At 39.1% G+C, this 21,939-nt stretch overlaps 1 protein-coding gene across 1 annotated transcript in view; it reads right to left on the reverse strand.

Annotated features, from left to right (window-relative positions):
* Positions 1-3,473: 3,473 nt before the first annotated feature.
* The window catches only part of RB1CC1 (RB1 inducible coiled-coil 1), a 91,472-nt gene continuing 73,006 nt past the window's right edge, over positions 3,474-21,939 (reverse strand). Inside the window, exons 17-24 of the mRNA XM_019435236.2 lie at positions 20,988-21,096; positions 20,647-20,887; positions 13,902-13,956; positions 12,743-12,790; positions 10,390-10,448; positions 8,103-8,239; positions 5,669-5,739; positions 3,474-4,870 (exon numbers count right to left, since the gene is read on the reverse strand). Coding sequence (XP_019290781.2) covers positions 4,793-4,870; positions 5,669-5,739; positions 8,103-8,239; positions 10,390-10,448; positions 12,743-12,790; positions 13,902-13,956; positions 20,647-20,887; positions 20,988-21,096 — 798 coding nt within the window. The 3' untranslated portion in view covers positions 3,474-4,792. The remainder of the gene's footprint in view (positions 4,871-5,668; positions 5,740-8,102; positions 8,240-10,389; positions 10,449-12,742; positions 12,791-13,901; positions 13,957-20,646; positions 20,888-20,987; positions 21,097-21,939) is intronic.

The following is a 21,939-nucleotide window of genomic DNA, read 5'->3' on the forward strand; positions in this document are numbered from 1 at the left end:
TCAGTGCCTCAGGCTAAACTTGAGGAATATTCATGAAAATGTGGTATTTGCAAGGATTTAGTTATGTCTATGGTGGCATGAAACGGAGGGCCAAAGCATACATTTCTACTAGACCATGTCTAACCTGTTTCCAAAGTTGATACCTACATGTATGGGACACCTCTTAAAAAATGTTTGAGAGAGACAAAAAAGAGAGAGAAAAGAGAGAGAGAGAATGTGCGGGGGAGGGGCAGAGAGAATCCCAAGCAGGCCCCACGCTGTCAGCCCAGAGCCTGATGTGGGGCTCAATCTCACCAACTGTGAGATCACAACCTGAGTCAACATTAAGAGTTGGCTGCTTAACCGACTGAGCCCCCCGGGGGGCCCCCAGAATTCATAATTCTAAACAGGTTGGATAAAGAGGTAAACTTGTAGTATCTGATTATAACTGGAATTGCTGAGAACTCAGGCATCTTACACGCTCGTGAGATTCGGCTTGACACTCGTGGGAGTTAAGAACTCTTCAAGACACTGAGCAGTTCGCCTTAGAGGCTTGGACTGGTTAGGCAGACAGTCACCGGTACAGCGGAATTCCAAAGACGTTACAAGTGACACCTGCATTAGCTATTCACTGACGGGTGGAGGGCTTCGCGGGTGGCATTTCCAAATCAGTCCGAGAGAGGAGTATTACACCACCAATTGGGAATTAGACCGGCAGACGCATCTTTGCTATGAGCGTCCACAAAGTTGGAGACCTTTCGGAAGCCACCCGTGAAAGTGGTAAAGATTTTTCTCACCCTGCGAGTGTCGGAAACTCCCGAATTGCCCAGATTATAGTGATAGTGAGCACGGAGGGATTCTTCCGTCTTGCAGGCCTAGCACCTGCCCTGAGGCAGAAGGAAAGGGGGACATCTATGAAAATGGTTTAGGAGCACAGTGTTTTCACGGGGGGTACGGACGCCGAATGGAGAGGCATCGCCGGGTATCTTCGCGTGGGGCAGTTACTGCTTTGATGAGAGCACACAGGGAAGCGATCTTGCATTTTGTCACACTGATGCTGGCCACTTGTTTCCACTAACACGAGGACTGGTGCTGCCAGTAAGACTTATTTAAGGCAGGAACGGAACAGGTGGCGCTCAGTCTAATGGCCTCCAAGTGTGAGACACCTAAGAAGTATGTAAACCAAATAGCTTTCAGCTGACTGCAGAGTCTCGTTACCACTATGTTAAGAATTGTTTGAAAGAATTTCCACCTTACAAAGATGATAAATCATCTAAAAGTATGTTCAAAAATTGGCCAAAGACGGCTTGTTTATATTCTGAGAGTATGACTAATAATAAAAGCTATCGATTGGTGGACAGTAAGTTTTAACTGCTTCCAGGTTTCGCTAGTAAGTAAAAGACATATTTATGGAAATTATTTTAAAGTATTACCTAAAGTTTTGTGGCTTTAGACATCACTAAATCACATTCTAAAAAAAAAAAAAAAAAAATCCAAGGCAATCCGTAACTCTTTCTAAATATTAAAGGAAAACGGCTGCTTTGCACCCAACTTCAGAAAGAACTGTGGTGGTTTAAAACAGACAATTTCCCCCCCACCACTCCTACACTTGCAATCTGAGTGGGTTCTGTTAGTCTGACCAAAAGACAAGTGGCCTAATTGGACTCCCAAGCGTCTGACTTTTGGTGCCTCTTTTAGGAATGCTGTTGCCACAGCTTAGAACCCCAGGGCGTTACGACAGGCCACAAGGGGAGCCGAAGCATCCCCGAGGACAGCCCTAACTACCCTTCAGACACTCTCGTGAAGGCGTCACGTTGCGTCCGGCCTGAGTGGGGTCAACAGATGCCCGCAGCCACGTGAGCGAGTACCGGGTCTAGAATGAACAGTGACGCAACAATGGGCACTTGACCCAGAGATCGGGACCAAGAGCGCGGTGCTGCCACAACAAAAGCCTAACGGTTGGCGCGGCCTGACCACCAAGGCTGGGAAGGTAGGGAAACTGCTCCTGGGCTGGAAAGATGACCAGTTTTGCGGCGGCAAAACAAATGTGTGCCTCTGGCTGAAAGTTTGGAAGAAACACTCCAAGTGAGAATTAGTTCATTCTGGCTGTGTGTAACGAGGCATGGGGAGAAATGGTTCCAGAACGCACGTCTCTGGGAAACGTGACTTGACGAAATAAAATACGAAGAAGCACTTGAAAACAGTTGTGGCAATCACACCACGATAGCACAAGAAGAGAAAAAAACAAAACAAAAAAACAAAAAAAAAACCCAGTAGAAAAGCTCTTAGTAAAGGCTGTGGGCTGTACATGAAAGGAAACGTAATCGTAGTTCACGACTTTGCTCAGCCAACAGTAGAGAGTCATGATAACGTAAATGCTACTGAACCAGCTGGAAAGTAACATAGTAAGTTACTGGAAAAACAGCAGAGAACGTTCTTACGCAATAGCTAAAATGTCATATAAGAAAGTAAATCGATAAATGATTTAGCAAGATAATTGCAGTGTAGTTGTATTATTTGGCACTTATAAGCTACAAAGTATACCTCTAGGTGACACAACTGGGAAACAGAACAGGGGCTTGGGAGAGGGTTCACTGTCTTGAAAGCATAGACATGTTTTACGCCATGATAATTTAAAAAATAAAAATGAAAGTTTACGTAATTTTTGCTCCTTCTGTTCTTAGCATACGCAGAGGTATCTTTGCGAACATCAGTAAAAGTACCCACATAATCCATGTGTGCTTAAGTTTTACTTGCAATAAAATGATTTAAGCACGATTCTTGTAATAAAGCAAGCTACGTTTCTATGAGAGATTGGGTAATGAATGTAACAGGCTTTGATTATGCAAAAAATCTTTATAATACCCAGTGTTTACTGAATACTTAATGTTTTTCAAATTGTTTATAGCACTTTATAGGTTTATTAACTTCATCACTTAACCTTCAAAATAACCTTATGAGGTAGGTCCTACCATACCATCTAGGGAGAAAACTGAGGTTCAAAGTTAATGCACGTCGCCCAAAGTGAAGGTTAGATCTAGATGGAACTCAGGGGTTCTGATGCCCAAACGCTCAGTACACTGACCGTAACCATACAAAGGGAAGAACTCCAAGAGTTTTGCCAGGTTCCATTTCTCTTTTTAACAAAGAAAACTGCATTTTCTCTCCATGTGCTTTATAAAGGGATATGTGAACACCGATGGGATGGCCATAAAACAGGATGTAAGAAAAACGATAAGCGACAAAATCCAACATGAAAGAGCAGCGTCAATGAGATGACGGCTTCCACGTCGTGTCGGGCCACGGCGGTTCCACAGCACAACGACCACATATTTCTATGTGTGAAAGGCACCCAGTCAGTCAAAATGGTCCACCTGGCAGATTCATTCAGACCCAACCAAATCTGCTTAACAAAACCGCTCTGGAGATACGGCAGTTTATCGCTTTGGTATTCTTTGCACTGAGAGGTCATGGAAGGACTGAATAGAAACATGTGAAATCATTTGTTCATTTATTCATTAATATGTTGTCAAATTCAGTTTTCTATACACTATGGTGTTTATTCCATTTTCTGTACTATTAGATATACATATTTAAAAAAATATTTAACTTATTTTTAAGAAGAAATTAAATATTTTCTGAAAAAGAATCATTTTATTATCGTTCTCTAGCAACAAACCTGAAACAAGCCTCCTCCAACTCAACTAACTCATTTAAATACCTTTGCTCCGTAGCAATTTGTCTAAATATCGAGTTTACACAATTCTATTCTACAGAACACTGTTTTACCCTGTTACACAGTATATAGTTAAAGAACATTTTTGTAATAAACAAGTTTCTCTTTCGATATGATACAGAACAAGTTTTTCACACTTCCCAGCAATCACTCGAATATATTAAAAATGCATCCTTCTTTAAAAGGCACACACATTTACAGGTTCAAATCTTTATTGTTTTAAAATTCTACATGTCTTTTACAATACAATATTTTGTTATTTAAATGACCTCTAAATGGTTAATGTACAATGAATATGCTTTTTCTGAACTCAAACCATGGATTACGATTTCATCAACAGGATTATTTCCAACCCAAATCAAAAGAGGTCGGGAAGGTTTTGAGTGCCGTGTTTGAAACGGTCAAGAGCACACACGCTTCCCCGTAGAACCCAGGTGGCCGCTGTTCAAAGTGCTTTTGAAGACTGCTGATTATGGCTGGCCTTAACATCAGTCGATCAAATGACAAGTTTTTATTTTGAAACGTCAAAGGGCATTTAAAAAAATAAATGAAACAATTTGCTTTAGTAATCTACAGACGCAAACTCAAAGTTATGATTATCTGCATGCAGTAACACTCCCCTTTAAATAGTTCTGAAGAATTTATACATTTTATAAAGAATGTGTTTCAGAGTGCAAGTTTTCTGATATTGATTTCACAAAAGGACAAATGCTGGTAATAAGAGCTAACATTTACTATCTAAGTCCAAGCTAATGTATACGTAACAGGCAATTAATATGGCTCACCGTAAGCCACAATGCAGGGTATGCCCTTTGAGAAAATGAACTACTTTGGTCCGCATTTCTAGTTATCTGGGTAAAAAAACCAAAAACAAAACCATTTTAAGTCGGCCAAGGCTTTTGATGAATTTATTGTTCCTAAAACGTAGCCAGTTAAAAAGGAAGTGATATACACCAATGAAGTGTATTGTCACGGCGACCTCCGTATAAAAAGACGGCCTGCTGTTTTTGGAGTGAGGAGTAAGCACTGTAGGACAGATCAGGCAGCTGTCACAGAACGTTTGATTTCTTCCTTAAGTTATACTTTCTTATTCCATGACACAGCTTTCACTCTGTAAAACTTTGTCCCCAGAGGAACCTTGAATCGGTTTTGTGCCTAAGAAGAAAAGAAGAGGAATGACTTCAATGGTTAAAACCAAACTACACAGTACTGTCCGATCGTACTGCTCAGTGCGAGAGTACTGGGGGCTGGGGAGCACGGGCGAGCAGAAGTCTTTACCAAAGCGCCCAAGACCCGCCCCTCCCCAGGCTGAGAGTACACGGAACCACTAACATTGATGGAAGAAAGAGCTGGTAATCGTTGCCCAACAATACGGTACAAACGGAGCCACGGGTCGCGATTTCGTACCGAAGAACTGTCAGTACACAGTTTAAGTTCCATCAGTGCTTTGGAGCAGAGAGGCCCCAAACCGTTCGGTACATTCCACCGACTCTACGGTGTCGACACTGCTGACACTACAGTCAGGGACGTGTTCAGCCATCAGACAGTTCACGTTATCTTCCTTCCCGGGGGATAGCATATGAAAATAAGAAAACAACAACTCTGCCTACAAACGGATGCACTCAGTCATCAGTTACGCTACGTGTTCTTTCTTCGCACACGAAAACACTAATAACTGGATAGTCACAGGAGAGCGTAGTAGTTTTCACGTACAGCCTGAGGAGTTGTTGGTAATCACCTATCCATGTCCACTCTCTAAAGAGAAATAACAAATCCTTATAAAACTCCTGGTTCGTACTCACACTCCTTGAACTCAAGGCCTAACCGGGCCTAACTCGATCGAGTGAGCTAAAACGCCAACCACTGCCCTATGAACAATTTCTGTGTATAGGAGTATGTGAATCTGAATCTTCCTTATGGTTCCTAGTTTATATTACCTGATGTAGTTTTTACCTTTTTGGCTTGACAGTATTCCTTTTCCATTACTTTTCCAAGTACCCAGGGTCTTCGAGATGCACCTGAAGCTAGTGAACGAAAGTGTGAGTTTCTTTTTAAAAGTAGTTATAATTACCCATGAAAACATTAACTGCCAGAATCAAAACAGACGAATAAAGTTCTCAGAAGTGAAAAAAGGTGTAAGACTCTTAAAACTGAAATCCCTAAAAAACAAAATGTTTTCTGAGACAGAAATGGAATCATTTTACTTTTCAGCCATTGATTTTAACTTTCTTCACTAAATATAGATGGTAAAGCAAATCACAGAACTAATAAAAGTTCAAGAACTACAAATAATCTAAGTACAAATCATGAACAAATAAATCTAGGGATTCTAAGTTAGCTCAACAGTGCCATCTACCGAAATGCTAATGAAGATGGCCATTTCTATTTCTGAAACAGTTTTTCAGACAAAATTTATCTTCTAGGTTCAAAGCAAAGCACTGCCTTTGTGGGGGTGGTGGGGGGGTGGTGGTGCTTTTAACGTCAGTGCTCAAGGGTAGGAGCCTGTGTCACATCTGTCCCGCACAGCGCCTGGCACGGCAGCGGGTAACATGATTGGTGCACAATAAATAACATAAGGGCTAACGGGTTAAGAAGCAAAGCCCGGAAGGGCGGTGCTTGTGTGAAGGGGAGACGGAAAATGCAGGGGGAGACGGAAAATGAGGGAGGAGACAGGATGAAAAGCTAATCCTCAAAGAGCCAAAGTGTGACAACCTAAGAAAGGGAGAGTACTCATTTCATTTTTAAATTCATTAAAAGAGAAGCTAATAAAAGAGTTGATTTCCAAAGTATTGGGTCAATAAATGATCTGCTTAGGCTAAAGCCTGAGATTCCCAAGAGAAGACAAATCTGATCTTTATTCCCTAAACATAGTTTGGCAGGATATAAATGAAGGATATCATGAATGAACTATCAGAAATGGAAAATGCTCTACAGAGTAATTTAGCACTTCACAGATAATGCGTGATTTCTGAAAAGAATGATCTAAAACTGAATGCTTATGTTTTATGTCTGAGGAGTAATGGGTCCCACTGTCAAGGGCATAAAAACACTCTAGTATTTTGTATTTCTTTAAAAAAGTGGGGGTGGGGTGGGGGTCAGGAGGGTAGAGTTCCTTGGTAAAGTAAGACTGTTAAATTCTTTTCTCCAAGACTTGTGATAGCCCTTCACGTGGTAACGTGCACTGTAACCTCTAAGGGTACACAGGAAGTGTTTCCTAGATTTAAACACTAACTCTCCTATTCTTGGGAAAGGCACACTGAAATTTTTAAAGATCCATGATATACCTTAGCCCCTTATAGTTCTGGAAACAAAAATAAACACGTTTGTGTATATTTATGCATTTATACATTTAGACATACACATGTAGAATAAAACAAATGGGGCAAAATGTTAACAACAGGTGAATCTGTAAAGGTCTATAGGTCTTTTTTTGTTTTTTTAAACGCTGGTACTTGTGCAACTTTTTGGTAAATTTCAGAATCATTTTCAAATAAAAAAATTTAAAGAAATGAAAAAAAACCCAGAAAATCGAAAAAAAAATGTTGTTCATTGTTTTCAAGGCACAAAATCAGTACGTTGTAAGCTTATCTTCTCATTTTTCAAGGTTCTACGAAAACTGTACAAGTCTATCCGCATTTCTGTATACCCATCACCAACAGCCATGATGGAGTGATCGTGTGACACTGGCCTAATTCAAAAATTGGTATTTGCCCATGTCGGTAAGTCATTCCACACGGACACATCAATTGTAATGGGCATATATTCCTGTACTTTAATAATCCTATTTAAGCTAAGTACCCCAAGGTATCTATTCTCTTTTAAAGATCAAAGCAATAGATAATAGACACGGTAATGTAGTATATTTTAACACATTTTTTTTTTAAAAACCAAAAAAAAACACTAAGTATTGAAAAGTTTAATGAAAAAAAAAAAAAAAGGAAGAACGTAAGATGATAAGCAGGCTAGAAAAGGCATTTTACAACCGGAGAACTTTTTTTCTAAAACTGGTCTTTACTGCCTTTATAGACAAATGAGTGTGTACTAAGCTAAAATAGGCTGCATGTGTATGAGAATTTTGACAATATAATTCTGCCTCTGCTAGGGTATATCTGATCCAATCTCATTAAATCCACTCTATTTTCGAATTGTCAGTAGATCCTGGAAAATAATCTGGATAACGCAGATTTTATAAAACAGCAACGACAAAAACAAAACGAAAAAACGAAACAAAACAAAAACAAAACAGAAACAAAACAGAAACAAAAACGTATTAAGCAGAGTTCCGTCTGAGTGATGTAATTCTGTTATGATTAGACAGGAGGGGAAAACCTCTGACATACTGCATGCGCTCCGGCTTCGCTAGTGTGGTTCCGGATGTGACACTTACCACCCTCACCTGGTTTCAGATCCAGGGCAGGCAGAGACTCCGAATGCAGGAAATACAAGGTTGGACTAACGGTAAACAACACGTAATTGTCATGGCGCTCGTCTAGGATGATGAGCACCAAATCTCCCACCTGAAAACTGAAGAAAGGAATGTAATTTATTGGCCTGCAGAGTCACTGCCGCACTCTTCTGAAAACTTCAAGCATATATTCTGCAGTGTTCAGCCCTATATTCAAGTATCAAACACTACCTATTGTTTAGAAAAACAAAACAAAACAAAACAAAACAAATGCTTGGATGAGGGGGGAGACCCCCCCCGGGGGAGACCCCCCCCAGTCATCTAGTCACAGGAAGAAGATGTTTATCCTTTATCTTCCACTCACACTACGTGCTACCTGCTATTTCTGTCTCTGGGTCTAGTGCTCTTCTGTTTGAAAGAAAACCCAGCAGTGTTCAGTTCATGTACTTAATCAGGCTTAAACAAGTCGGTGGAAATGACTGCTTTGGGGTGACGCCTGAAACACGGAGCGAGGAAAGAAGGAAGGGGGTGTAGCTGCCCATAGGCTCTAAGTGATGCTCTCTTCAGAATCAGTTTTCAAAATGTTCAAAATATGAACAGGCCTTGAAGGCTAATCTTGCGGCCTCACTGAATTTCGCTCTCAGTCTAGCAGTGTTTTAGTGGAGGGTTTAGGGTTTTCTTGATGAAGTATCATCTCATCTGCAAATAGTGGAAGTAATACGTCTTCCTTGCAGAGCTGGATGCCTTTTATTTCGTTTTGCTGTCTGACTGCTGTGGCCAGGACTTCCAGTACTATGGTGAACAGAAGTAGTGGTTACCGGAGGGGAGGGGGGTGGGGGATGGATTAAGAGTAAGTACACTTATCACGTTGAGCCCTGAGTAACTGAGTAACGTACACAGTTGCTGAAATACTATGTTGCACACCCGGAACTAATGTGACACTGTACGTTAACTATACAGGAATTCGAATTTAAAAACTTAATAAAAAAAAAAACAAGGAAAGTTAACCTTGGATTTCACACTTGCCATGATCATTTAATTCTGTAGGTCTTGCACCTGATAAATCATCAGAATCACTGGGAAAGCTTTTAAAAGAGAACAGTTTTTTATTCATTAATTGCTTATCCTACAAATCCTCGATGCCCGCCTCACAGGATGTGGCAGGCACTGTTTTGGCTAAACACCAGAACATCTTTAAAAAGGCAGATAGGACCTCTCCCAGGCAGTTTTTTCTTTTTCATAAAGCTCATCCCATTCTAATCTTTGAAAGGCCCAACCCTGGATCTGACTTGACATACAGCTGATACATGAAAGCAGATACCATTTAGCCCTTTGAAATCACTGAGAAAAGAGAAGATTCTAATGAGGGTCAGTAACCACAGACGTCTGACAACCAAAAATTTCATTGACAGACCTATTACGGACAAAATACAGAAGACTAACCAGTGCTTGTGAGCTGTTAACAATGCTTTTCAAAAACCTTATTACGGAGACCCTCCTTTCCAACAGCCCGTGTCAAAACCCAATATATTACGGTGAGGTAATGTGGAACAGGATGGCTGTCTGTGAAATTATTCAACTGATAAATTTAATAGTGTATTATGAATCTGTAGTGTATCAATTACAGTGAAGTCTGAAAAACAGAAACCAGAAACACTGTAACTTAAAAAATCTATTTGAAATGACTCTCCGATCTAAAATGAAAAAGACTAAGGTGATCAACAGGATTTAGAAGCGGTGGCATTGGGGGTGCCTGGGGGCCTCAGTCGGTTGAGCGGCCGACTTCGGCTCAGGTCGCGATCTCACGGTTTGTGAGTTCGAGCCTCGCGTCGGGCTCTGTGCTGACAGCTCGGGGCCTGGAGCCTGGTTCACATTCTGTCTCCTTTTCTCCCTGCCCCTCCCCAACTTGTACTCTGTCTTTGTCTCTCAAAAATAAATAAATGCAAAAAAAATTTTTTTAAAGAGGTGGCATCAGCTGAAAAGTGGAGTCAAAAAGATTTCAGAAATATCTGTGTACAAATGATAATTAAAGCTGTAATAGGAATGGCTTTGAATGTAATCCTAATGTTTCCAAGAATAACTTAGAAAACCTTTACTTTTAATAGAAAATGTTTTACTACCAATGAGTACAAAACACTCAGCTCAATGCACCTGAAATCTGAAGGATTACAGCCACTGAAATATATTTCCATTAACAATCCAATACGATCTAAATCAGTGACTCTCTTTCACAGGAAAAACTTTGAGAAAATATAAATAAAATACTTACTCTCTAATAGCTATCTTTTCCGAATGCCTTGAGGATACCGAAGACATGCTCTGAGACATCTAAAAAAATGGACAGTTCATAAAGCTATTTACACAATTAAAGCACCACATATATTTATTAGGTCCTTGCTGCAAAAATTTCTCTCGATGTCACACACATTCAGATCTGTGCCTCAGCTTTTAAGAGTCCAAGCATAAGGTTCATTAATGTAATTCCTTTCCTTCAACAATAATTTTCAGTGGACAAATTCACCTACACTTTTACTTATGTTATTTAATCAAATTTGGCTGCATTAAAGACTACGTATAGAATATTTTATTTGTAATTCCATAGCTAATATTAAAAATATCACAGGGAAAGAGATTAACAATTTTTGGAGAAGAGTTTGCCAATTCTAACACATCAGTTTCAAATCTACTGGTAAAAGAACAAACCAAAAAACTCTGCAGGAAAATCTTACTCAAAGACTCACTAACTTGGAAAAACAAATAAACACAATGCTACTCTGGCTGAAAAGTGGGTGGGAGAACAAAGTTCTCAGAGTCGGTAAAGTCCCTCTCTGACGTCCAAGGCAACTTCTGAGAAGCTTCAGTTTAAAAACCCACAATTCTGAGCAAGTGCTAAATGAGGAAAGGTGTGACTGTCACCCATTTCCTCTCCTGAAGATGAACAAAATGGGACGAGACACGCGAGCGGACGCGCTGTTGCCTTAGCCCAGCTGGGACGGCTTGCTCTTCAAACGGGCTTTAATCCATTTCTGACACCATCACATGACCCACGGGGCACGTGTCCCCCAGTCTCAGGGCCAGAAAGGATGGTGAAGATGCCTTCACTTCCCAAGCAGAGTGGGCAGCACAAATCAAGGACAGACAAGTGCATTTCTCTTATTAAGTCTAATTCTGATTCTCAGAATTTCTTCCATTGCTCTCTGAACTTTATATCTGGAATAACGAAGGGTCTCATTCGTGCTTGAAACAAAATAAAAAGAACAATAACAAATAATGAACAGAAAGGCCTAAAAGTACAGCAATTTAGTATCAAAATCATCCAAATGGTCTACATACTGCCAGTGAAGGCAAGTTTGACCATCCATTTTCTGGACCACATTTTATTTAGATTTTTTAAAAAGCTTAAGTTTTTCATATATTTATTATAAATGAGGTCTTAGATTTAAGAAAACACTGTGAAAACAGCTGTAAATTGACATAAGAGTATCCTTAACATTGAGACACCTCTCTGGGTGGGAGTGGGGTCCTCTGGATCTGAAGGGCAAAACTCCTTCTTTCATAAACACTTCCCAAGCATCAACTGTGTACCAGTTACTACTGAAGGTGCTAGGAACACAGACAAGACTGACTACAAAACCCTTGCCAAACAGGGCTTAAAATCTATTGGAAATACTGCATCAAACGGCATGTTGAATGATGTCTGGGACAGGCAACTCTTCTCAGTCTTTTTGAACAATGGTTTGCTGTACTTACAAAAACAGCAAATAGACTTAAGACTGTCTTGGTGATAAATTAATGATTGACTATAATGACTGTAGACTAATTGACCATATGACTAATGACTACAGAATTTAGATGTAATTTTTGCTGTTCAATAAGGTATAGGAAAGAAAAGCAGATGTTTCCCTACAAGACACTGTTTTTAAAAAGCTCAATTCTAATCAGTATCAAAACTTTTCAAAAGTACTGAACACACGCCTTAAGATTATTCCTATTTCCTCATAACTTACAATTATTAGAACTTGCAAAATGAAGTAACTGCCTTATTAAAACAAGTAAGATCAACTGTACAACTGTTCAAGTAATTGGTTAATATGTTTGCAGGTTAGAGTAAAGCCAAGATTAATTCAGAAGATTATACAGGGTATCATGCAAAGTGTCAGGATCAAACATGTTCAGTTTAAAAAAAAAAGTGAACGGACATAATGTATTAATTACGCACCCTTAAGAGTGAATATGTTAATTTCCAAAAGGCCTGTAAAAAGTACTTCTAACTATAAAGAGTTACTGACTTAAGAATCCCAACTTGATGTTACAAATACATGTAATTACGGAATCCTAAGTGATCATAGCTTATTAATCACCGGAAACGGTCTTGAATTTGCTGACTGATATTAACGTGACATTAGTAAGGTAGTCAGCTTCGTCCGTTCTACTGCCACGGAGGGCACCTCTGACCTACGGTCACCTCTCTGAGAATCAAGTCATTAATGACCCACACGGCCCAATGAAACTACTAGAAATAAATTCATCGAGCCAAACATGTTGCTGACGGTATTTATAATGAAATGTAATGCAAAACATTTTGAAATGTTAACATCTATTGGCCAAGAAAAATAACTTACCAGTCTTTGATTTAACCGCTTGTTTTCTTCTTCTTTCAATTGTAATGTCTGCAGGAGGAAAAAAAAGGGACCTGTGGTTTATCCCTTGTATCTTCTCTACTTGAAACTTCCTAACTGTCAAATTTCCTTCATCTTCACATTAATGTTCTGATCTAGGATGAAAAGTTAGTGAGGATATTCTTTTTTATGGATCCTTTCCAACTGTTTTAATTATTTACAGGCTTAAGAGAGAATTAGAACAATTTTAGGTACATTTACCTAAGCTGAGGGTTCTCAAAGTTTAATATGCTTTAGAATTACTTGTGGAACTTGTAAATGTGCAGTAAATAGCTGGGAGCTATTCCCGAAGACTCTGTAGGGGATAGACAGCAGACGGGGGATAGGAGCAGGTCTGGCCTAAGAGGAGGATTCTGTAGTTATAACACACACCCCAGCTGAATTTCACAAAGGTGATCACACAACCCTTTAATAAGAATGCACGATAGAACACAAAGTTATAGAATTCTGACTTTGGATTCTTACTGGACGATTAAGCCTGAAAAGAGCAAGAGAAAATGTTGAAAATCTTAAAAGCCCAAGGAATGAAAGTGATCTATGAGTAAGGATATGTTAACTCTGAATCAAAATTATATATAACCTGATAGTACAATTGAGAGGAAACCCCTTATTGCCATTTTTTTAAAATTTCAATTAATCTCAAAAAAAAAAAACCCACACAAAAAACAAAACCCCTAACTTATCTCATTATTCATACTCTATTTTTGCCCACTTCTAGAAAATACTTACCTTATTTTTGAAATAAATACATGAGGGTTCCTATTTATAATCTTTTGTTGCATTCTGAACTGTTATTGAATAAAACCATTATTCCCTATATTCATTTTATAAAGACCACCAATCTTCTTTTCGGATATAGACTTCATTTACTGGGAAGAAATGACAAATAAGAGACCTGGAATACTATTACCAAATATTTAGCCACCTGAATAAAAAAAATGACAGGATTTCTCAAAACATTAATCGCAAAAGTAACCACTTTTTAAAAGATCTAACTTTATAAACACAACCTGGTATGTTTTCAATATAAACATTTTGTAACAGCGTCCAAAACGAACGCGAACACAGTCAACACTGCATTTCAAGAAAGAAATTTACTTACTCGTTCTAACAGCATTATTCTCTGTTTTTCTTCAGATAGCATATGGATATTTTCTCTAAAAGAGAATGATTTATTTTAGTTTAAGTCTTTTAAAATTCTGGACTTTACATTCTTCAATAAGATTTGGAAATTTAACTATTACTACAGAGCACTTTAAAAATTAAAGATTTGGACTACATTTTCTTTTTTTTTTTTTAATTTTTTTTTTTTTATGTTTATTTATTTTTGAGAGAGACAGAGTGCGAGCGGGGAAGGGGCAGAGAGAGAGGGAGACAAAGAATCCGAAGCAGGCTCCAGGCTCTGAGCTGACAGAATAGAACCTGATGCAGGGCTCGAACTCATGAACAGTGAGATCATGACCTGAGTTGAAGTCGGATGCTCAACTGACTGAGCCACCCAGGCGCCTCTGGACTACATTTTCAAAAGCAGCCTTAATGTTTAAATTAGGACACATTTCAATGGTACATGTTCTTTGTAACTGGAGGTCTTGAATCCAGATCGACAAACCTTTTGAAATTATAAGCAAAACTTTGTGCATGCATTTTTCTAGGGGCCATGTCTTTTGAATCTGAAGTTTTCCCCCAGAGAGGAAGAAGCGCTCCTCTTCCTACGTGTGGGTTAATGTGTGGTACCAATAAAGTGGTATTTCCTGGGTGGCTTCACCATTAAAACTAGAAATAAAACACAATACATCTATGAGTAAGCTACAGACAGAACTTAAAGTTTTATTCCACAAAAAAATAAACCAGATCTCAATAAAGATTTCAGTGGTACTACTAAGTGGCTAGAAATGTGCTCATCTCTCTGCCATGCGTAAATCTGCCCATCGCACTAAAACACTCAAAAGTTAGAAAAGAAAAAAATGTCTAATAGGGTACAGGCTTGAACGTTGTATTTTTATTACAATTCTTTATGGAGGCACAATTGGGAAATAAATTATGAGACATTCAAAGTGTAAAATATGATGATGTGATATACATACACATTGTGAAAACATAAGTTCAATGAGTCAACTAACACCTCCATCACTTACCTTTTTAGCAAGGCAGGGAGAATGTTGAAATTCTACTCTTATCAAATTTCAACTATACAACACAGTGTTATCATTTACCGTGACCATGTTACATCCTTAGGTCTTGTTCATCTTATAACTTGTACCTGAAAGATTGCAACCTTTATCCAACCTTGCCCCCCCCAGTCCCAGCTCCTGGCAACCACTTTTCTACTCTATGAATTTGACTTTTTATTTAAAGATTCTACATATAAGGGATACTATGCGTTATTTGTCTCTCTCTGGCTGGCTTATTTCATTTGGCATGTTGGCCTCCAGGTTCATCCATGCTACTGCAAAGGGCAGAATCTCCTTCTTTCTCATGGCTGAATAATAATTCGTGAAATATTTTTGTTCACCATTTTCTTAATCCATTCATCCATCAAGGGATACTTAGGATGTTCCCATGTATTGGCTACTGTGAATAATGCTGCCGTGAACATGGGAGGACAGAGATCGCTTTTGAGATAATGGCTTCATTTCTTTTGCATAGATGTACCCAGAGCTGAGAGACAGCTGGATCATACGGCAGCTCTACTTTTAATTCCTTGAGGAACCACCATATTGTTTTCTATACTGGCTGTACCAGTTTACATTCCCACAAACAGTTCATGAGAGTTCTCTTTCCTCCACATTCTCACCAGCACTTGTTACCCACTGCCTCTTTAATAACAGACATCCTAAGAGATACGAGGAGCCTGGTATCTTGTGGCTTTGATTTATATTCCCCTTATGATTGGTGACACTGAGTACCTTTTCATGTAGGTCATCCGTACGTCCTCTTTGGAAAAAGGTCTATTTTTTGCCCACTTTTTAACTGGGGTTGTTTCTTTGCTGTTGTGTGGGTTCTTTATATATTTCAGGCATTAACAATGTATTAGATGTATAATTTGCAAATATTTTCTTCCACTCCATAAGTTGTCTTTTGATTTTGTTGATGTGCAGAACCTTTTTAGTTTGATGTAGTCCTACTTGTTTATTTTTGCTGTCTTTGCTTCCAGTGAAAACCCCCCACACCACTGCCAAGCCAATGTCAAGGAGCTTCTCTCCTATACTTTCTTCTCTGAGTTTTACAGTTTTGGGTCTTCTATTTAAGTCTTTAATCCATTTTGAGGTGATTTTTGTGTATGGTGTTAACATAGGGATCCGGTTTCATTCTTTTGCATGTGGCCGTCCAGTTTTCCCAGCACCATTTATTGAAGACACTATCCTTTCCCTACTGGGCATTCCTAAACTCCCTTGTCAAATTTTAGTTGCCTAATATGCAGGAATTTGTTTCTGGCATCTCTATTCTATTCCATTCAGCTTTGTATCTACTTATGCCACCTGTTTGATTACTACAGCACTGTAATACAGTGTGAAACCTGTCAGAAAGTCAGAAAGTGTGAAACCTCTAGCTTTGCTCCTCTTGCTCAAGATCGCTTTGGTTATTCAGGGCGTTCTGTAGTTCCGTATGAATTTTGGGATTGCTCCTTTCCATTTCTGTGAGAAGTGTTACTGGAGTTTTGATAGGGATTGCAAAGAATCTTCAGATTGCTTTGGTTAGTAAAGACATTTTCATAATTTTAATTCTTCCAATCCATGAACACAAAATCTCTGTCCACTTATTTGTGTCTTCTTCAATTTCTTTCACCAACATCTTGTAGTTTTCAGTGTACAAATCTTTCACCTCCTTGGTTAAATCTATTACTAAGTATTTTACTTTTTGATGCAATTGTAAATGGGACAGTTTCTCAAATCTCTTTGTTAGTTCATTGTTAGCATATAAAAACATTACTGATCTCATGTCCTGCAACTTTCCTGAACTTATGATTAGTTCTAACAGTTTTTGGTGGTCTTTTAGGGGTTTCTACATATTATCATGTCATCTACAAAGAGATAATTTCACTTCTTCCTTACCTGTTTGGGTATTTTTTATTTCCTTTTCTTGCCTAATTGCTCTGGCTAGGACTTCCAGCACACTATGGTGAAAAGCAGTGGCGAGAGTAGGTATCTTTGCTTTGTCCAGATCTTACAGAGAAACTTTCAGCTTTCTGCTGTTGAGTATGATGTTAACTGTGTGTTTCGCATATACAGCCTTTATTATGTTGGGGTACATTCACTCTACACCCACTTTGTGAAGAGTTTTTATCATGAAAGGATTGATGTTGAAAATTCTGTCAAGTGCTTTTTCCTCATCTATTGAAATGATTAAACGATGGCCATTCTTTGTTTTGTTGATGGCGTAGATTGCACCAGTTTGCTGAGGTTGAACCACCCTTGTATCCCTGGAATAAATCCCACTTGATCCTGGTGTACATTCCCTTTCGTACGTTGCAGAACTTGGTTTATTAATATATTGCTGAGCATTTCTGCATCTATGTCCATTATGGATACTGCCCTGTATTTTTCTTGTAGCTCCCCTGTCATGCAGGTAACAGGGTAATGCTGGCTTCATATATTGAGTTCCGTAGAGCTCTTTCCTCTTCTATGTTTTAAAAGAGTTTCAGGAAGGTTGGTATTAGTTCTTCTTTTAAAAAAAATGTTTGATAGAATTCACCAGTGAAGCCATCTGGTCCCAGACTTTTCTTTGCTGGGAGGTTTTTGCTTACAGATTCAATCTCCTTACTTAACTGGCCTGTTAAGATTTTCTATTTCTTCATGACTCAGTCTTGGACGGTTGTATGTTTCTAGGAGTGTATCCATGTCTTCTAGATTGTCCAATTTGTTGTAAATGATTGTACATAGTAGTTTCTTACAATTCTTTATGTCTGGTATTAGCAGTAATGTAGACTTCTAAATTATTCTGGGTAATTCCCCATTTACATTTTAAGCAACTGACTAAAGCAGGAATTGTGTCTTCTAAATGTTAATTCTTTTTTTTTGTTTAAACTTTTTTATTTGAGACAGAGTGAGCACACATGAGCTGGGGGGCAGGGGTAGAGGGAGAGCAGGGAGAGGGTGTAGAATTCTTAAGCAGGCTCCATCCTCAGCATGGAGCCCCACATGGAGCTCGATCCCATGACACTGGGATTACTACCAGAGCCCAAACCAAGAGTTGGGACACTTAACCGACTAAGCCACCAAGGCACCCCTAATGTTAATTCTTGTAGGAAGAGGCTATGCCTAAGACAAGGTCATGAAGATTTAATTTCATTTTAGCTTTTACACTTAACTCTGTGATTCCCCTGTCTTGTAAATAGGAGATCCAATTTCATTCTTTGTTTGTGGATATTCACCTGTCCTGTCCTAGCACCATTTACTGAAAAAGCTACCATTTCTCCATTGAATTGTCCTGGCACCATAATACAAGGATTCAGGTTCAACAGACTATAAAGTTAAGGGCTTATTTCCAGACTCTATTTCAATGGTTTATATATATGTCTACATACATATAACTACACACATATATATCAGCTACCAACATCCTTATTACTATAGTTTTGTATTAATTTCTGAAATAAGGACATGTGTGTTTCCAACTTCATTTTTTTTGAAGACTGTTTTGGTTATTTTGAGTTCGTTGCATTTCCATATGAATTTAGGACCCACTGTCCACTTCTGCAAAAAAGGTGTATTTCAACAACAACCGTGTTGAATCTGCAGATCACAGAGTATTGCTACCTCAACAAAATTAAGTCTTTTTTTTTTTTTTTTTAAGATTTTGTTTTTAAGTAATCTCTACATTCAACGTGGGGCTTGAACTCACAACCCCAAGATCAAGAGTTGCATGCTCTACTGAGTGAGCCAGCCAGGCATCCCAAGATTAAGTCTTCCAATCAATGAACATGGGATGTCTTTTTAGGTCTTCAAGTTCATTCAATAATATTTTGTAACCTTCAGTGTACATGTCTTGAACAACTTCTGTTAAATTTATTCTTAAGTATTTAAATTTGTAGTGAGATTCTGGGGACTGTCAATATACAAGATCATATTATATATACAAATAGATAGTTTTATTTCTTCCTTTCTAATCTGGATGCCTTTAATTTCTTTTTCTTGCCTAAGTGCCCTTTATAGAACCTCAGGTGCAATGCTGAATACAAGCAGCCAAAGTGGACCATCTTCTTGCTCTTGATTTTTTAGGGGAAAGCATTCAGTGTTTCACCACTGAATATGATCTTCTCGTGGGTTTTCTTTTTTTTTTTTAAATAGTTTTGAAGACTTTTATTTTTGAGAGAGTGCATGCACATGTGCACGTCAGTGGGGAGGAGGGGAGAGAGAGAGAGAATGAATATGAATATGAATATGAATGAATCCCAAGCAGGTGCCACACTGTCAGTGCGGAGCCCAATATGGGGCTCAAACTCACAAACCGTGATATCATGACCTGAACCGAAACCAAGAGTCAGAAGATGCTTACCTGACTGAGCCCCCCAGGAACCCTGATGTTTAATTTACTTATCGCATTCCTGAAATACTCCAATGAGTCATGACGATCATCTTTGACTCCATTCCATCTGAAATGTTAAAACTGTCCTTGGGATTTTTTACACCTGTATCTTAGTCTCTGTAATTTTTAAATCCATACGTGTGGTTATGGTTCTATTCATTCCATGTATTTGTACCTTCTTTTTACTTGATATTTTATTTATCATAGTTTACATACTTTTATTAATTTCATTTTCTCATACATGTACTTGAGATTACATAATTGTCCCAGTGTTACCACCTTGATTATAGCTCTCATTTTTGATACTTTTGTTTAGACTTAAATAACTCAATTTCGATTTTCTTATCAATACCTATGTTGTATACATAGGTATTCAAATTAGCAAATGGATAAACTACTTTCGTTACTAATTTTCAACTGCTTATGCTTAGTGGCTGTAATTACTTCAGTATTTAGAACTCTGAGACTTGTTTTGTGATCTGGTATGTAGTGAATTTCCTTAACGGTTTCTCTATTGCTTTATTTATTTATTATTTTTACTTCATTGTGTCACGAGAGGAAAAAGGCCTACCATAACTGTGGCTCTACAAAGTTCTCGTTCTAGATTTAATCCACTTTCTATTCATACACAATTGATCGAAGTTACATTTTTAAGCAACTACAAGTTACCAACCAACTGCTTAAGGTAAAACCGTGCCCTCTCTAAATCTGAAACTTCTTCTTTAACTTATAAAACCCTTTTGCCTTGAATGATTTACACACTTTTCCCCTTACTATTTTTCTTCAGGTGCTTCTCATATGTAGAATTCAGTTGGATACTTTTTTTTCTTGAGAGGTTTTGCTGCGATCGGCCGGTTAACTGTTCCCGTGTCTGGACTTCCTTCTGTCGCTTACGCCTTCTAATTAGGATAGTCCCTTTAGGAACTCCTCTGCCTTCCCCCGCCCAACACACACTCACCAAAATCAATATATCCGTTACTATGGTAACGCCCCTTCCTCCTAGGTAGTGGACCTCAGAGTTTAAACACTTCCTGCGAACAAGAACAGCTTCACACTCCTGCAGGGAGCCTTCAGCGGGCAGCCCACGACAAGTGTGGGGCACCCGTAAACTATGAAAAGAGGCCAAAGCGACTCACATACACACACAGTCAGCGACACTAAAGTATTGCTCGGATTTGCGGCTCAAAGATCTAAAAGGCACAACGACTTTCAGGCACAGCAGCGCCACACGTATTTCCTGTCCTCGGCGCTTGGCTCACGGAAGTGCACCGGTGCTTGGAGAGCCTGTCCTACTTGGGGCAGCTGAAGCCGGACGGACTTACTGTACAGACATCGTGCTGGTCTCCATCGCCGAGTCGGCTTTGCCTTCGTCTTGCGTTTCCGGGCCTGACCGCTCTGGCTCGCCTGGGAGTTCCGGTGCGCATGCTCCGTAAAGTTCCGGGGCCGCGGCTACGTACGGCGAGGGAACAAAACTGCCGCCGCGCAGCTTGCTGACTTCTTCCTCCAGTTTTTTCTTTTCCTCAAGCAATCGAGCTCGATCTTCAGACAGTGACTCTATCAGATCTGGAGGCCCCCCCCAAGGTGAAATCACACATTATAAACATTTCATGTGACTGTTTTAATCTTAAAAGGCGTTGAAAATACATGACAAAACGTCACTTACCTTTATCTCGCTCTTGCTGTTGCATTGTACTTTTCAGCTTATCATTGAGATCGTTGATTATGTTTTCTTTTCTCATTTTCTCTCTTGTTAAAACAGTGTTAAAGTTGGTCTGGAACAAGAGAATGACAACTGTTTAAATTATCTGCACGTACACAGCAGCCAAGGCGGAATAAACTAGCCAATATTTTTGTTTTGCGTGGTGCATCTGTATGTGGAGAAGCTATAGTGCAGCTCACAAATGATGTATGTCTGGTTTGTTGGTTTGTTTGTTTGTTTGTTTGTTTGAGGGGCAGAAAGGGACGGAGACAGAGAATCCCAAGCGGGCTCTGCACTGTCAGCGCAGAGCCTGATGTGGGGCTCGAACCACAAATCCGTGAGATCGTGACCTGAGCCGAAACCAAGAATCAGACGCTTAACCGAAGTGAGCCACCCAGGCGCCCCACAAATGATGTTTATTTTTAAATAAGAATGCTATACTGTTGTAAATACAGTGTCACTGCACTGTCCTGGTTCCACATTAAGATACGTTCCAATTTAATACCTTTCAAATGAATTCTATTTTCTCATTACAGACTGTCTACCTATTTATCGTCAGAGGAAATTTAGCATGAAGAGATGATTTTAAATTTGGGGGGAAAGAAAGAAAACGAGGTAACGAGTGTTGTTATACACTCCCTTTTTCTTCTTTAATAATCTTCCTGCTTCTGGAATCTTCCTTTTGTTTTTAGCTAAATCTTGACTACCACAGTAATGTTTCACAGAGATGACATCATCCCATCTCTTTATCTGGACATCTGGCTTATAATAACTAGACTTGTTCTTCCTCGACTTTTATAAAAACTTTCCGGGGCGCCTGAGTGATTCAGTCGGTTAAGTGTCTGACTCTTGATTTCAGCTCAGGTCATGATCTCACAGTCATGAGATCGAGCCCCGCATGAGGCTCCAAGCTGGG

Source organism: Panthera pardus, unplaced genomic scaffold, assembly GCF_024362965.1.
Source record: "Panthera pardus isolate Hobbes unplaced genomic scaffold, ASM2436296v1 HiC_scaffold_7, whole genome shotgun sequence".
In the NCBI taxonomy this organism is placed as follows: domain Eukaryota; kingdom Metazoa; phylum Chordata; class Mammalia; order Carnivora; family Felidae; genus Panthera; species Panthera pardus.